The sequence below is a fragment of the Lindgomyces ingoldianus genome, assembly GCF_010093535.1.
Source record: "Lindgomyces ingoldianus strain ATCC 200398 unplaced genomic scaffold BDR25scaffold_3, whole genome shotgun sequence".
NCBI classification, from domain to species: domain Eukaryota; kingdom Fungi; phylum Ascomycota; class Dothideomycetes; order Pleosporales; family Lindgomycetaceae; genus Lindgomyces; species Lindgomyces ingoldianus.
Window position 1 is genome coordinate 1,123,515 of NW_022985164.1, and position 15,667 is coordinate 1,139,181.

A 15,667-nucleotide genomic window follows, 5' to 3' on the forward strand; every position below is an offset into this window, starting at 1 on the left:
CACTTCACCTGCACCACCCCAGACAAATTTTTCCCAGGTTCTTGACACTATCCCACCCCGCAATAACACCACTCACCCTTCAATCCCTTCCCAGAGCCGCGTTTGAAATGTTCTAGCGCATCCGCTTCAACCTAGTGAAATTGGATACTTATTTGAACAACGCATGATTACAAGCCTGATCGGAGAAAATCTAGAAATAAGAAGAGATCTAGAGACATCTAATCTATGGTTGGAGAATGTGATTGGCCAAAAGAAATCGTCTGAGGGTGCAGGGACGTTTGACAAGCATAGAGCCGGGTATATTCATATGCAGGTCCCGGCGGGCCTAATATCCAGATGAACCAGGGGCGCTATTTTTCCGCCAAGAATCGCAGAGCCGAGTTCTCGCGGAATTTGTCGATTCCGTGAGATTTGGATAATACTGTGGGGAGTTCTGTCGTCTTCCTAGCTGGGCATCGAGGGGTATACCGAAGCTGTGCTTCAGAGGATTCCTAGGATATCAAGCTGGAGAAGCACGGTTTTCAATGCAATGGAAGTGGTTATCAAAATGGACCATGTGCGCTGAGCAGCAGGCAACCGCTAGTTCCATGTAGCAGCATTTCTGAACTTATAGGCCACCTGTCCATTCCAATTGTTGCCCAGAGGTTGAGTTGTGCAAAAACATCCCATGACGCCTCTACTACAATTACATCCAAGGCAATACTATAGGTACTGTACAAGAGTGAGCCTCCTTTCGTAATCGTACAGTGGCTTCCAAGTGAGCTAGTATCCAAGACGCCACCCTCGTAGGCATAAGAATAGAGCCGAAGCTGTAGGAGACATTAGATGAGTTATATAGGAGCTCTAAGCATAACTCAAACGGAATCTCCCTTCGGGGGAAACAACATGACAGCCACACAGGCCTTACAAGGCAACAGACGCCGCAACACCATGCAGAGTGCAAGAATAAGAAAAAAAACGAGATACACAAGAAATTTTTATTCCCTAGTTTGAGTGCCTTCCAAAAATGCTTTCCCAACTCAGATTCCTGCGCCGAGCACCAAAATAATGGGACGAACAAACCAGTCCCGTGGGTGTCCAACCCGGGTGGGACGTATGGCCATTCAGCGAGTGGAGTCCGGAGCGGAAAGAAGAATTAAATACTCCGTTCTCGATAGCCGGAGTCCGAAGTAAACGAGCCGAAGTCGTAAGGACGAGTGGAAATGCTTGGATTGACTTCGGGTCGAGGATAGCCTGTCCGGCCATGACGCGGAATTCAATGAGGTCGTCTTCGTTTCATACGAGCAGTGGACCATGGCGTAGATGGAGGCTTCGCGGGTAGGTTTTGGTTGTAATCTAAGGGAGATGAAGAAAATGCAGGACTGTCTGAAACGGTGGGCGAAAGACCGGGAGTGGGAGAGAAACCCAAACCTACAAGTGAGACTCAAGCATTAGCGGTTATTCCGGTCGAGGACGTTTCGCGCCGTGAGGATTCCAGTTACCGTCGCCGCCTTGGTTCTGATTGAAGAATGCCGGGTTGAAGTGAGGCTGGTTACCGCCAAAGCCGCCAGGACCACCTGTGAGAGATTTGATGTTAGCAGATTCCCCGGCAAGACAACACTCACTTGGAGCGTTTGGGGGAATGATAAGACAAACTCCACATACCCATTCCTCCCATCATACCCATGTTACCTGGCATTCCCATCATACCTCCACCCATGCCCATCATGTTGCCTCCCATTGGCATGTTCATGCCCCCGCCTATGTTGCCCATGCCCATGCCGCCGCCTCGTCCACCACGATTGTTCATGCCGCCACCGCGCATACCGCCACCCATCATGCCGCCTCTATTATTGAAGCCGCCACCAAAGTTGTTCATTCCTCCCATTGGAGCACTACCAAAGTTGTTGATGGGCGCTGGGGAACCGTATCCTCCAATGTTTCCCCCCATATTGCCACCAGCGGGACCCGAGAAGTTACGGTTCTGGAAGCCCATATTATTGCTTATATTCCCACGGTTATTGAAATTGCCCCGATTATTGTTAAACCGATTAAAGTTTCCACCTCCACCTCCTCGGTCGCCACTGAAGTTGCCGGACGAAGAGCGATCACCACGGTTCTTTTCGCGAGCAGGGATGTCCTTGGGAAGAGTCTTGAACGGGTTAATGTGAGGTGGGTTGAATACGGCAGTTGGCTTCTTGCTGTGTGTCTGGCTTTCGTAGAAGGATTCTAGCTGGTGTTTGAGCGCGGTAGCAGCTTGAGGGGATTGTAACTGAACGTAGACTTGACTGTACACGATGAAGTTAGTATATGATTAGAACAAACTGTGAGAGCACTTGAAACTTGCCCTTTACTCTTGCCATTGACTTTGTGCTCATTGAAGGTAATGTCAATGACCTCGTCTTCGCAGCCACTCTGATTCGCCCACCCACGAATGTCTTCCTCATTAACCCACCAGTGCAGGTCGTTCATCAGCAAGGCCGCCGAAGCGCCTGGATCCAGCGGCCGATCATCGTCGTCGCCTTGCTTGCGCTTCATGCCTTGTTGTCGGGGGGCTTGCTTGGGAGGCTGGGCCTGGTTATTCGCTGACCCACCGGTGCTTGATATCTGCTGGGTCCCATTGCCTTGGTGGGAATCTCCGCTTGCGGCATCATTGCTAGGCTCATGCTTGATCGTTTGATCCATCCCTTCGGATTTCACTTCCCCGTTGGCATGCGCTGGCTCATCGTGAAGTGAGTCAGTTTGAATGGCGCTGGTGTCCTCCTGTTTCACATCGCCTGTCGGCAGATTTGATTCCTGATAATCTGGGGAGGTATCGTCGCCGTAAATATCGATGTCGAAGTTATCATCGTCAGCCATTTTTGGAGTGAATATTCAGCAATATCTGTAGGTGAAGGGTGAAGGCAAATTTCCTGGATGTTTGATTGTCTGGTAGATACTTGATGGGGTGAGGTTAAGCGTCCAAGTACATGAAAGTCTGCTTGCGGCATTCTCAATCAGCGGCCATAAGACAACAGAATAGAGCATCGAAGGAAATGTCCAATCGCAAGCCACGCGTTGTGCGATGGTGACAGGGGCGGCTAAGGACAGCACAAGCTGAATGGAAGTACGTACAGTTCACTCTTGGTGTTCGGTTGATTGAGAATGAAATCCAGGAAAAGACTGCTCAAATGGGGGATGCGTCAAACTCCGATCGCCTCTGGCAGATGCGGAAATGAAAAGGTACAGGAGGTGAAGAGGAAAAGCTGATCGCCTCTCCGTTTGCGCGAGCCTAGCGCAGAGGATCCCAGTACAGACGGGCGCGGGATGTGTTTGCCGCGCTACAGAAGTCCCCCGTGATAGTATAGCCTGCGACAGAGAGCAATGATACGAGGAATGAGATGAGATGAAGAGGAAGATGTTAAAGGTGATTCGAAACACGTCGAGTCAAACCCTTTCCCCCTTAGACGCGTTTGTGCGACTAAGTAGCACTAAAGGCGGTGGGCAGGGTCGCCGAGTGTCCTAGAGAAGAAAGTGAGAGTGGTCGGAGCGTGAGACACACCTGAGGACGAAATGTGAGCAGAGTGAGGTGTCGAGGATGAGGAGCGCGCTGCGGGTCTCTAAGAAGACGCCCCAATGTTCGGGAGCTACGGCGTCTTGGCTCTCTTGGCATGAGCTAGGCGTATCATTTCTCCGCAGCTCCGCATTCCAGAGATCTGTCACGAATGCTGCTTAGGGGTCTCATAAATTCCAAGCTTCAACACTGCATCTCTTTATACATCACCACCCCGAATCGATCTCTCGCCGTCTAGATACCACCCGAGTCGCGCATTATCTACAGGGTACTCGTTGGAAATCACCCCGCCACACTTACGCCCCTTAATCACATCTCCCAATCGCAATGGACCAGGTCAAGGAACTCGCAGAGTATGTTGATGAATAACATGGTAATATCCAGCTGCTGACGGGCTTCAGTGTTCCCCAGGAGTTCGTTCGAGATGGCCTACAATTCATTAACCGCTGCACAAAACCCGACAAGCGGGAGTTCATCAGTCCGTCGCTTCTTCCAGCGCCCACAATCAGCACCGCTAACGCCAACACAGAGATCTCACAGGCCGTTGGTGTAGGATTCGTAGTCATGGGCGTCATTGGCTACGTAGTCAAGCTCATCCACATCCCCGTTAACAACATCCTCGTCGGCGGGTCATAGTCGCACGTGCCAGTCATTTCCAGGGGTCGAGGGGGGCTTTCTTTGGTTGCCATGGCAGAGGTTCTGTGAGAAAGGGCGCAGGAGGGTGCATAGCATCGGATCAGGCTTGAAAATGTTGTACATTACGGACATTCCAGAGTCATCGGGACAAGCGGGAGTTTGATTATATCCAAAATATACGCCAGAACCCTATTCGAAATCATGCACGTCTAATCGTTCGATACCCTGAACGTCTATTCTTGCCCATAATCACGAAACTGTTCACTCTAGACTGCCCAGAAAATAGGCCAGAAAAGTCTCCTCGAAAACAATATACAACGCGCGAATGGCATCAATTATGCACTCAATAGGATGATTCCCATATGTACCGTCTAGTCGTCCTCCCAATCGTCATCATAATTGTGTGCCAATCTTCGATACAAGCGCTCATCGTGCTGGAGCTGAGCGTTTACCCTCCTTGTCATTTTGGGCTCTGCCTCGTCGTTGTCTAAACCGTCATTCCAAGTATGCACAGTACACGTGCCCTGGGAAGTGCCCCAGCCGTTCCATGAAGTTGCTAGCCAGCATCAGTGATAGCACTTAGCGATAGGTAGATATATGGTACTGACCTGCTATAACAGGAGCGTTCGGATGCCAACTAGCATCACGAACGCAAGTCATCCAGGTCCCCCCGTTACGTCCAAAATAATCATACGTGTCTGCCAGGAGGTTTGGATCTCGCGGTCGCGTATTCTTCGTAGCTTTGAGGACGTCAACCTTACCAGCCAGTGTTGCGTCCAGGTTCCAGATGTACACTGAACCGTCGTAACTCCCAGAATAAACATATCTAGAATCTGTGCTGCCTGGTGGCGAGAAGTGACATCGGATTAGCGTTTTTAGTACCTTGTGGCCTCGGAATGTGACAAGCGAGCAGTCGTGGGGGTGCGGACGGTAGTTGTTGTCGTCGTAGGCGTTCGATCGGTATTCGAAGCGTGTCGTGTATGCATTGATATCAACCTGGTCAGCCTTATCTTTGCTCATCATCTTCCGCAGATCCCACAGCTTCGCCGTTTGGTCCTTGCCGTTACTAAGCACATAGCGGCCATCGCCTTTACTGTCAACATATGTCAAGCCTTCCGTGTGACCCAAGAACACGCCAGCTTCTCTTCCATCCCCCATACTTCGGCGATCCCAGACCTTGAGGGTAGTGTCATCAGATCCTGAGTAAAGAATATGAGGAGACAATGAATCACCGAAGCAAACAGCATTGACATCATCCTGGTGACCTGGAATGCGGAGAATTGATTGCCGTCGCTCAATGTCATAAACGTAGACGGAATTGTCGCCTGTACCAGCTACGATTTCTCTTCCATCGCCCGAAAACCGTATGGACCAGATCTGTTTACTATTAGCAATGTATTACTACAATGGAGGGTTTGAAATAAATTTACCCCAAAGTAGGTATGAAAACCCCGAGGGTTATGGGTTCCAATATTGGCGAAATCTAGAGAATTCGGATCCGACTCATTATCAGGGTCTGTCGGAGCCAGACACACAATACTTCGAATAGAACTGTACGCTAAGAATCGGTTGTCAGGACTGAGGGATGCGTCTGTGATTGTCCATTGACCGTAAGGGTACGCCACAGTCTAAAGCTGTTAGAAATGATTCCGCATGATGCCGTTAAAATTACGGCTTCTTACCTTGTAATACTTCCAGTCGTACGGGTTAGACGTGTCGTACATGCGCACTCGGAAGTCCTGACCACAAGAGAAAAAGAAGTTGCCATCGTCCGAGAATTGCCCAGAGTAACAACGAGCATTGTAGTGAATGATTGTGTCGGCTGCAGATTCTGGAATCATGTTTTGTCTTATGAGCCTATTAGCGTTTTTCTGCCGCCCATCACTCCCTAGCCCTAACTCTCTTCGCATGATATTATATGCCAGTCGCTTTTTTCTCTTCAGGGTGTCCTCGGGACGATTGCTAGAGCCAAATGTCCCAGCATTCATCAGCTCCTTTCCCTCATTGCTAGGCACTGCCTGGAACGTAGCCCTCCCACGTCCTCTCCTTCTCCTAGGAACAATTGGGTCATAGCCAGTTCCCGGCTCACTCTCTTCGCCGTCATCATCATTATCAGCAAACCGACGGCTACGATGCCTTGATGTGTAGTCCGATGCAAATATACGACTGATACCCGCATGACCGAGCAGTTGCATTATCTGTTCTCGAGTAACTAGAAAGTTATTCATCAGCAATGGATTCGTCAATATCTCTAGAATGACAATTACTGTATATTGGCCGAGGAGGACGTGCTGCCCCACTCGCCTCTTGTCCGTTATCCCCCTCCTCTTGATCATCATTCTCGGTAAATTCGACCTCGATTTCTACCCCGCTCAGGTTTTCTGCTGCATCTAATCGCGGCTGGTCAACTCTTGCTCCACCACATATCCAAGTGGGAATCCCCTCTTACATACCATGAAAGCTGGCATCCCCTTCATCATCTTCGCCGTCCTCATCTTCCCCCAGGGCGGGTATATAGTCCATGTCGTCAGCATCATCATCGTCGTCCTGCCAGAACGGATCGTTAGGGTCGTAGACTATTGTGCGTAGGTCGTCGTCCTCACTGGCGGGGTTGTACGGGGACTGCGACGCACTCATGTTGGTACAGCAGTCCACCGGACTTGTGGTAAAGTAGATTCACGGTACGAAGCCCGCTGGATGATGTTTAGTATCCCTCGAAGCTATGCCACTTTAGCTGATATGGAAAGCTTCCCCGCTATCTCCGGCACTAATCCCTTCCTAGCTAGCCGAGGCCTGGAAGCTGTCACACCTTTATCTCAGCTAGCTCAGACGTGAGGAGAGAACCAAGGACGCATTGCTACTCCAAATAGAGTATGGCCTGGGGGGTTAGCGGTTTCTGACCCCTGTTAGTAGCGTTTCTCTCCTTAGCTATCTAAGGGACTTTTATAATTTTCTTTGTAAATTAACCTACTTTAAAAGCTAAATACAATGTTGTAATTTATAATAGTATAATAAGTTTATTATTAACAGCCTTTAAAATTTAATATAATATGTAGATTTATAGTAAGTTTTAATTAAGCTTATTTTTAATAAGATTTAAATAGCTTAAAGGCATTAAAAATTTAAATGTGTGTAAAAAAACAACTTATCTATACCCTAATTTTACACGCTGCGCAGAAGCCCCTCTAAGAACCCCCCCTCTAAGAACATCCACAACCACCACGTTCTATCACGCTAAACCTAGTGCGCTGTATATTATTGCTGCTATAAAACACCTCTAGTTCTTAAACTATAAAAAATTACATTAAGTGTTAACCTTTAGTGTAGTAGGTAATTTATTAGGTTTACTTTATTAGTAGTTATTTAGCTAATGTCCCTTTTACTACTATAGCTTTAGCTAAAATAAAGAAGAAAAGTAAAAGAAAAAATACATGTAATAAAAAAAATAAGTAGTGTTATATACTTCTCTGCGTTGCTGCTTGTCTACTGTTAGATGTAAATACAGCTACTACTCCTACATATAGGCTAGACGCAGTTATGCAAGATTAAATTAACAACTGTAACTTACTTAGCCTAATAAAACTATAAAAATTAGTCTCTAAGTGCTTAGTTAAGTTTAATGTTTAGTACTAAACACTCCTACTTACCTAAGCTATGTAGGCTATGTTAGGTAAGCAGAAGCTATATAAGCAGCAAGTAAGGGCTGTCTATAGACTTATATATAGCTTTAGAGATATAATATTAGTAGCTTAAACTAGCTTTAAAAAGAGCGTTGTTTTACATGTGTATTCTATGCTAACTAGTAATATTACTTTTTAGATTATACTATTATTAAAGCTAAAAAATAAGCAACTAGAGGTAATTAGTTAGTATAAAGGGGCAAAGCCTTATTTAGTTATAGTGTAGACAAAGGACGCTAACTTAGGTCTCTTCTGCAACATTAAAAACTAAAAATACTCTTATATCTTAATTAGTTTAAAATAAGCTATCTTCTTAGCGTTTTAGTAACTATTTAATAACACTGTGTTCTACACTAGAGTTAGTCTAGTAGCGTTAAATAAGTGCTATGTTATTAGATAGTAAAAAGACTTCTAAAAGAAGTACTTATAGTTTTATAAGCTTTATTAATTTATATTATAAAACACAACCTTCTTTGCTTATATAGCTATGTTTAATTAATAAACTAAAAAAGTAGTTTAAAAGTTTAGTAGCTTTAAACTAAAGGCTATAGATAATAGTAAAGATTTTATTAAAAGCTTAAAGGTTATTTAAACATCTGTTAATTAGCTAGAAATTATGTACATAATTATTCTAATTAACTATAATAGCAAGGGGACCTACGCCTAGCTACTGCGCATTATTAATAGTAGTTAGAATAAGAATATACCTAGTATCCCTAGTAACTTAGCCTTTATACTAAAAACTTATGTGTTTATTAATAGTAGAACTTATATTACTAAAGTTACTAGACTTCTTTAATAATAGCTTATATCCTATAAAAGATATACTATAGCATAAGCTAAGAGTATTATCTAGGCATATATAAGTTGTGTTGCAGATGCTAACTAAAAAAACATATATAAAAACTTTAAAAAAGTAAACTTTTTTATACAAATTATTATTTACACTACTGCTTTTAGTATAAGTATAGACTTATCTAGTATACAGTAGGTATACTAGTAGGGCATTTTAATTACTTAGGATATTAGCAATCTTGTCTAGCGCTTTAGGCGTAGTGCGCGTAGGCCTAGTAAGACTGCTATAGCTGTGCTATACATCCTCTTTTATGCCTTTAACTGCCTTAGTACTAATTTAACAGACTTAGTTAGCAGTAATAGTGCAAGTAGTAGCGCTATTAGCATAGTTATGTAAATAGTAAAGAGTTAGTAAAGCTTAAAAGTAAAGCCTTATTATAAAATAACAGCGTTTATGCTTTATTAAGCTATCTTAGTAAATTTACTTAAAAAAGTAGTTGCTAGCAGTAGTTAGAATAGCGCAACTTCTATAATAAAAGTTATGCTAGAGGTAACTCTAGTAGCTAAAGATTTTTCTAAGATGTTTAAGTTTATAACAGTAATGTTAAAAGATACTTAAAACTACATCTAGGCATATTAAAAATATAAGTGTGCTAGTAGGCCTCTTAACTAAATAAATAAGTAACTAGTTTAGTAGGCTACTATTAGTCTTAATTAAAGGGCCTTAATTAACTCTAAGTGTTACTATAAGCATATACTTTAGTATTTCTAGAAAGACCTTACTATTAAGTTAATAAAGCGTACACCCCTTTTACTTAAAAAGTGTTATACTAGATGTAATCTATATCTTATGCTATATTAGGTTGCTATAGTCCTAGAAACTAAACCTACTACCCTAGGTGCAAATACTAGGGCTAGTGTTATGTTATAGTACCTATAAAAGATATTTTAAGCACTAGCCCTTAAGCACTTCCTAGCAGTCTGCAGTATTATAGCTAGTAACATATAAATACTGCCTTTCTTGTCTATATTTATGCTAGAACTTATATAATAGGCGCTAGCTAAACTTATAGCTAAGAAAAGAGCTCTAAATAGTTAAAAAGTGTCCTAAATATTTAAAAATAAGATAGACTATAATAGCATAAAAGACTGTCTACCCCTAGACTAGCCTTTTATAGAATTCTATCTAACTATAGTTGTCTATAAAGTTAGACAGATTATTTAGTTACTATGTTATAAGTTTAGAAATGTAGGTAAGGTTTTAACTACTTTAGGCTTTTTAGCTTATTTATCCTTAGTTACTAGTTTTTAGTTTTATAATAAAAGTCTTACTATCTAGGCTACTTAACATTAGTTTACTTAATAGTAGTAATAAACTAATTAGTTTATTAGCTTATTATAGTTAGTAAGGCTAGATACCTTATTTATGTCTATAGAATTAAGCATGTTCCTAGATTTACTAATTAGTAGTAGTTCTCCTCCTTCTCTAGACAGTTACATACTAACAGATCTAACAAATTATAGTAGCTCTCTTATAAATAATGCGTTTGCAATAGCATCTAGTGCTTTTAGTATACTATATTCCCCTAGAATAGAGTTGTATACGCCTGTCTATTATAGGCAGTGTGCTAGTGCAGTTTTTAGTATACTTAACACTAAGTAAACACTTTGTACTCTAGCTGTTACTAATTAGCCTCTAAGTAGTGCTTCTACAACGCTACTAAATATTTCTAAAGACGCTGTTGCTAGTCTCTGTCTTTATTATAGCATTAAGTAAAGTAAGCAGCTAGTGCACTACTCTCTTATTACCTGTTCTCTAAGATTGTTAAGAAGGACAGAGGGTTTAGCTAGCTCTATAAGGAACACTTAGATTCCCCTAGCTAAGGTTAAGGCATTTTATATTAACTTAATTACACTAATTATAACTCTAATTTATAAGCAGTAGAAGCGCCTATTTAATAGTTACAACAGCAGTGTATCTAGAGTGTGTATACACTATAACACTGCAGAGCTGCAGCTAGATAGCTAGAAGTGTTAATAAAATGTTACATTAACTCTAACTATAAGAGACTTAAAGTTATATTAATAAGCACATTAGTTAAAGTTTTACTATGCTTATGCGCTTTTTTTTATAGTGTAAGGTAATAAATTAGTTAGAGTAGTATTAAAGGTGTAACCTTTAATAGCATAAAGTTTCTACATAGTCTTTTTTTTTTTAGGCTACTACATAGCCTTTTTTTTTTTAGGCTACTACATAGCTTTTTTTTTTCTAGGCACTCTTACATTCTTATTTTTTAAGGTCTATAACATAGGGTTGCTTTGCCTTTTATAGTATAAAAAAATAAGTTAGCTAGAGTTATAGTAAAGTTATAGTAAAAGTATAATTTTAAAAAGCGCAGTGTTACGCTTTTCTTAGTGTAAAAGAACACATTAGTTAAGGTTATGTTAGATAATACAGCATCTACTAGCAGTATAGTAATAGATAAGAATAGAGAGAGCAGAGTAAAGCGCAAGAGTATAGTGTAAAAAAGTAAAGTAGAAGGTGCTATATGTTGTTATTAACAATAAAGTTAAAAAGGATATGCTAAGAACTAAAAAGTTGCTAGTATATAATTAAATAGTCTTATATCTAAGCGCTTTACTACATTATAAAGCCTATATCTAGCAACATCTATAGTAACTAATAGCAGGATTTACATTAATAATATATTAAACACTTAGTGTAAATCTTAACTTTAGATGTAGGTAGTACTTAGTTGTTACGGTCTACGGTTGGACCAGCGTAACTCCACCCAGGATGCTCCACAATATGGTACGGTTGGAGCGGGACTCGCTTACAGACCAAGCGGAGGACGCGGAAGCCGCGCGACTACCCAAGATCATGGAAGAATGCGTCGTCTAATAGGGGGACAGGACGCAAATCCTACAAGTCTAAGGGAGCTTAGCAAGCCCTGCTTAGCAGGCTTAGGTAAGCTTGTCTAGCTCACCTTAGTGTCCCCTGCACATGTATATAGTTTCTATATTAAATAACTTTTAGAAGGTGTGTTTAATGTTTAGTTTATTCTCTACATAGACTAAGTAGCATTTAGCTTTCTAAAGAGCTATAATACTATTTATATATCTTACACTATATATACCTCTAACCTTGTCTAACAGGACTGTTTAACTCTAGCTTTTCTACTGCTGCACATAGGGCAAACTATAATCTAGTCACTCTCTGTCCCTCTAATAGCCTAATAGCCTGTACGTAGGACTGTACATTTTACTAGAACAGCCCCTACTATCTGTCCTACTTTCTACTTAGGAATATTACTTAACCTAAGTGCTTTACAAAGCAAGAATTATAACATTAAACACTACTCTTTTTAAAAAGTATAGTAACCTTACAACATAACTTAGATTCTAATATAGCCTACGCTGTGCTATTAAGATTTACAGAAGTTCCTACTTAAAGTAAAGCTGTTTTAGTAGAATAGATTAACTTTATCTAGAACAACATTAAGGAACTCTAACAAATTAGTAATAAAGTTAGCAACTTATTAAAACTTAAGTAAGAGATAGCTAACCTTTACTAAAAAACTATAAGTTTATAGAACTCTCTACTCTTAGTTAACTTTTATAAGACTAACACCTAAGCTTATTAGATATATAAACTATAAGTAAAACTAGCTAAAGTTTAGAATATTTTAATAGATAAAGTAAGTGTTGTAGCTAAAAAGGCTTTAAGACTAGCCCTTTTAAAGCTTTTTAAAAAATTATTAAAGGACCTCTAACTATTCTTTACTAGATGCTACCTTTATATGTAATACAACAAAGAAGCATTTTAGACTAATGCAGAAATAATCTCCTAGATAGGATTACATTTAGAGGGCCCCCCTACAATCTAGTTTTAACCCTACGCTAATAATTAAATAGACTTTAAAGCTAATAGCGCCTCTTTTAACTCTAAAACTAAGAAAGTATTTAGCAGTATTAAAAACTTTAAATTAGCCCTATTAGCTATCTATAGGACTTTAGATAAAAAAAGAATTGCAGCTAATAGACTAGACAACATAAGACAAAGCAGCAGACTAGTCTAAAATTATGCAGCACGCTTTAGAGAACAGATAGCCATCTGTAGATAGAATAACTAGAAAGCCCTATGCTGCATGTTTTATAACAGACTAAATAATAAAGTAAAAGATAAGTTTATGCACATAAACTAACTAACTACTCTTAAAAATTATATTAAGAAAGCAACAACTTATAACAACTGCTATAAAGAACATAAAAGAGAAAAGAAGTTAAAAGGAACTTTTTAAAAGCTAGAATTTATCTTTAAAAAAAAAGAGCTTTTATAATATAATAAAAAGCTAATAGACCTTAGCTATGTAAAGCATATATAAAGCCCCCCTTTAAAGAAAAACTAAGTTCTAAGATGTAATAAGCTGCCTCTAATAAAGGAATAATAAAAGTAGTTAAAGGACAAGGCCTACCTAAACTGTAGAAAAGTAAGACACTTTTACTAAAACTACCTAAACTTCTAGAAAGAGGAGAATAAAAATACTACTATAATAATAAAAGCTATTACTGCTAAATATAGCCTTATAGACAAGGAAATATAGGAAAAACTAGATAACAGACTTTGCTAGTAATGCAGAGAAAACTATCTTTTAAACAACTGCCCTAAAGCATACTAAGAAGTAGTTATTTAAAATTTTAGTAGCTTTAATATAGTATTATAGAACTTTATAATCTTTAAGAGATATAAAGAAGAGACTTAGATCTAAGGATATATTATAAATGTTTAGAAAAAAAAAAAATGTTTTCCCTTTTAAGACTAGACCCTTAGTACTTTAGTAAAAAAGCTTTCCTAACAGTTTTAGAGATGCAAGTGCTAGAAGTGCAGATTATAACATAACTACCTAAGTAACTGTATAGTCTTGCTTTACTAAATAAATATAAGCAATAACTACTTAATATTTAACATTATCTAAAGAATAGCTAAAGTTAAATATAATATTATAAATAAAAAAAAGTAATAGTAATTTTTTACTAAGATTAAAAACTAAAAGCTAGAATAGCTAGGCAAACCTGCTAGGTTTAAAGTACTATAACTAGCACCTAAAAAACTAGAGACGCTGCTTCTAGGCCTAGTAATCTCCTAAAAGGCTCTTGTAATATAACAGAACTATAAGTAATATGTTTTTTGCAGAAGCAGTAATTACAGCACTAATAGCTATTAATAAAAAGAGCACTCTATACAGCTAGTATAAACAAAGGAATATCCTTAGTAGACTTAGAAGAGTCCCCTTAACACACTACATAGACCTAACAATTGTCTATACCCCTAGTACTAGTGTACGCGACAGTACTGCGTTAAGCACTAGGACAACAAACATTAAGCAGGATAGTAGCCTACATAGGAAAAGAACTATAATAGTTGCCTATAGCAAGGAACAGCCTTAGCCTACAAAACTATAAACTGTTACACCTATTAGATAGCTCCTCCTTACAAGCAAGAACTATAAATAAGGTGTAATAAATAAAAAAATTACAAGTTCTACTATTTTTAATAAAAAGTAGTAAGAAAAGAAGACTACTTAACTTTACATTATCTAGTTAAAGACTATAAATGTAAAGCAGCTAACTGCTATAATTAAGAGCATTAAATTTATAAGAAAAGAAAGAATAAGTTTAATAATAACTTATAAGATATTAATCCTTATCCTCTTCCTAACAAAAAGGTTAAACACAACATATTAGTAGTAATTACAGTAGGATAAAGGGCAGGACATAGTCTAATAACTACCTTTATGTATAAAGGTTAGCCTAGACTAGCCCTTGTAGACAGTAGATGCACCTTTACTACTATAGACAAGGACTAGGTAGATAACTAAGGCATACTATTCTGCATAAAAAAAAACCTGTTTAAGGTAACTTTTACTAATGCTTTATTAATTAAATATAGTAAAGGGTAGATTAACCTAGAAACCTATAAAAAGGACTTTAAAACTTCTAGTATAAGTAACTAAAGGTCTATAAACATACTTAAACTAAAAGGCAAATATAACGTAATTCTAGGCTATAACTAGCTTAGAACGCATAACCTTATAATTAACTAGAAAACTATAACTATAGAAACCTCTAACAACCACGCACGCATAACCTAGTTAGCATGCTATGACAATAGATGCCTAGTCTATAAACAAGCTAAGCAGGGTAGCAGTTACTACCTTAAGAAAAGAAAGCCCTAGAGATTCCCTTACTAAGAGCTAAAAACTTAAGTAATAAGAATAATAAAAAAAAAACTTAAGAAAGTCTCCTATAAAAAAATTAAAGCAAATAAAGATGTAGAATAGATTAGTGTTATATAAGTCTAAAAAAAAAGTTAAATTCTACCTAAATACAAAGACTACAGGGACATGTTTAAAACACTAGAAGACCCTAGAGAACTACTACTACACTAGCCTTAGAACTATGCTATTAACTTAATAAAAGATTATAACCTAAAGACGCATAAGCTCTGCCTTTTAACTAGGGCACAGAAGAAGGCTTTATAAGAATATGTTAATAGGATGTTAGTATAAAGCTACATCTAGAAAAGCTATAGCCCTATAGCGTTAGCAGTAGTCTTTGCAAAGAAGAAAGAAGGGAAAATATAAGTCTGTTAGGACTATAAGACCCTAAATAATAATATAATTAGAGATTAGTTTCCCCTACTAATTATATAAGATATTATAAATTAATTAAAAGGAACTTAGTACTTTATAAAGTTTAACATATAAAATAGATTTAATAAGATAAGGATATAAAAAAGAGATAAGTAGCTTACAGTGTTTAGGACTTTATAAGGACTCTATAAGCTACTAGTAATGCTGTTTAGCTTAATAAATGCCCTAGCAACCTTCTAGTAAATTATTAATACTGCCCTTAACTTTTACTTTAATGTCTTCACCCTAGTATATCTAGACAATGTCCTTATTTATTTAAAAGATACCCTAGAAGACTATGTATAGAAGGTATAAAAAGTTTTAGAATAGCT

General features: G+C 38.8%; 3 protein-coding genes across 3 annotated transcripts; 1 reads left to right on the forward strand and 2 right to left on the reverse strand.

Annotated features, from left to right (window-relative positions):
- Window positions 1-1,341: 1,341 nt before the first annotated feature.
- On the reverse strand, window positions 1,342-3,207 carry BDR25DRAFT_65842 (uncharacterized protein). The gene is made up of 4 exons (XM_033698884.1): window positions 3,094-3,207; window positions 2,327-2,956; window positions 1,645-2,267; window positions 1,342-1,556 (listed from the first exon to the last, which is right to left on the reverse strand). The coding sequence occupies exons 2-4, from the start codon at window positions 2,836-2,838 to the stop codon at window positions 1,438-1,440; spliced, it is 1,254 nt and encodes a 417-aa protein (XP_033553257.1). The 5' UTR covers window positions 2,839-2,956; window positions 3,094-3,207; the 3' UTR covers window positions 1,342-1,437.
- Window positions 3,208-3,716: 509 nt separating this feature from the next.
- Window positions 3,717-4,375, forward strand: BDR25DRAFT_300428 (secE/sec61-gamma protein). Its single transcript, XM_033689373.1, has 3 exons — window positions 3,717-3,885; window positions 3,934-4,010; window positions 4,062-4,375. Exons 1-3 carry the CDS (start codon window positions 3,860-3,862, stop codon window positions 4,166-4,168), a joined length of 210 nt encoding a protein of 69 aa, XP_033553258.1. The 5' UTR covers window positions 3,717-3,859; the 3' UTR covers window positions 4,169-4,375.
- Window positions 4,324-6,849, reverse strand: BDR25DRAFT_65877 (WD40 repeat-like protein). Its single transcript, XM_033698885.1, has 7 exons — window positions 6,772-6,849; window positions 6,622-6,715; window positions 6,436-6,558; window positions 5,851-6,380; window positions 5,599-5,796; window positions 4,777-5,545; window positions 4,324-4,724 (listed from the first exon to the last, which is right to left on the reverse strand). The coding sequence occupies exons 2-7, from the start codon at window positions 6,689-6,691 to the stop codon at window positions 4,540-4,542; spliced, it is 1,875 nt and encodes a 624-aa protein (XP_033553259.1). The 5' UTR covers window positions 6,692-6,715; window positions 6,772-6,849; the 3' UTR covers window positions 4,324-4,539.
- Between the last annotated feature and the right edge of the window lie 8,818 nt (window positions 6,850-15,667).

What these genes read in the sequence shown, in the direction of transcription:
- BDR25DRAFT_65842 (XM_033698884.1), bottom strand. Translation starts at nt 2,838, where the DNA reads ATGGCTGACGATGATAACTTCGACATCGATATTTACGGCGACGATACC. An exon ending in GTCAATGGCAAGAGTAAAGG is followed by an intron (nt 2,268 to 2,326) that starts GCAAGTTTCAAG and finishes CATCGTGTACAG; the next exon opens with TCAAGTCTACGTTCAGTTAC. An exon ending in GGGTATGATGGGAGGAATGG is followed by an intron (nt 1,557 to 1,644) that starts GTATGTGGAGTT and finishes AATCTCTCACAG; the next exon opens with GTGGTCCTGGCGGCTTTGGC.
- BDR25DRAFT_65877 (XM_033698885.1), bottom strand. Translation starts at nt 6,691, where the DNA reads ATGGACTATATACCCGCCCTGGGGGAAGATGAGGACGGCGAAGATGAT. An exon ending in AGGGGATGCCAGCTTTCATG is followed by an intron (nt 6,559 to 6,621) that starts GTATGTAAGAGG and finishes AGCCGCGATTAG; the next exon opens with ATGCAGCAGAAAACCTGAGC. An exon ending in GAACGCTCCTGTTATAGCAG is followed by an intron (nt 4,725 to 4,776) that starts GTCAGTACCATA and finishes GATGCTGGCTAG; the next exon opens with CAACTTCATGGAACGGCTGG.
- BDR25DRAFT_300428 (XM_033689373.1), top strand. Translation starts at nt 3,860, where the DNA reads ATGGACCAGGTCAAGGAACTCGCAGA. An exon ending in CAGGTCAAGGAACTCGCAGA is followed by an intron (nt 3,886 to 3,933) that starts GTATGTTGATGA and finishes GACGGGCTTCAG; the next exon opens with TGTTCCCCAGGAGTTCGTTC. An exon ending in CGACAAGCGGGAGTTCATCA is followed by an intron (nt 4,011 to 4,061) that starts GTCCGTCGCTTC and finishes ACGCCAACACAG; the next exon opens with AGATCTCACAGGCCGTTGGT.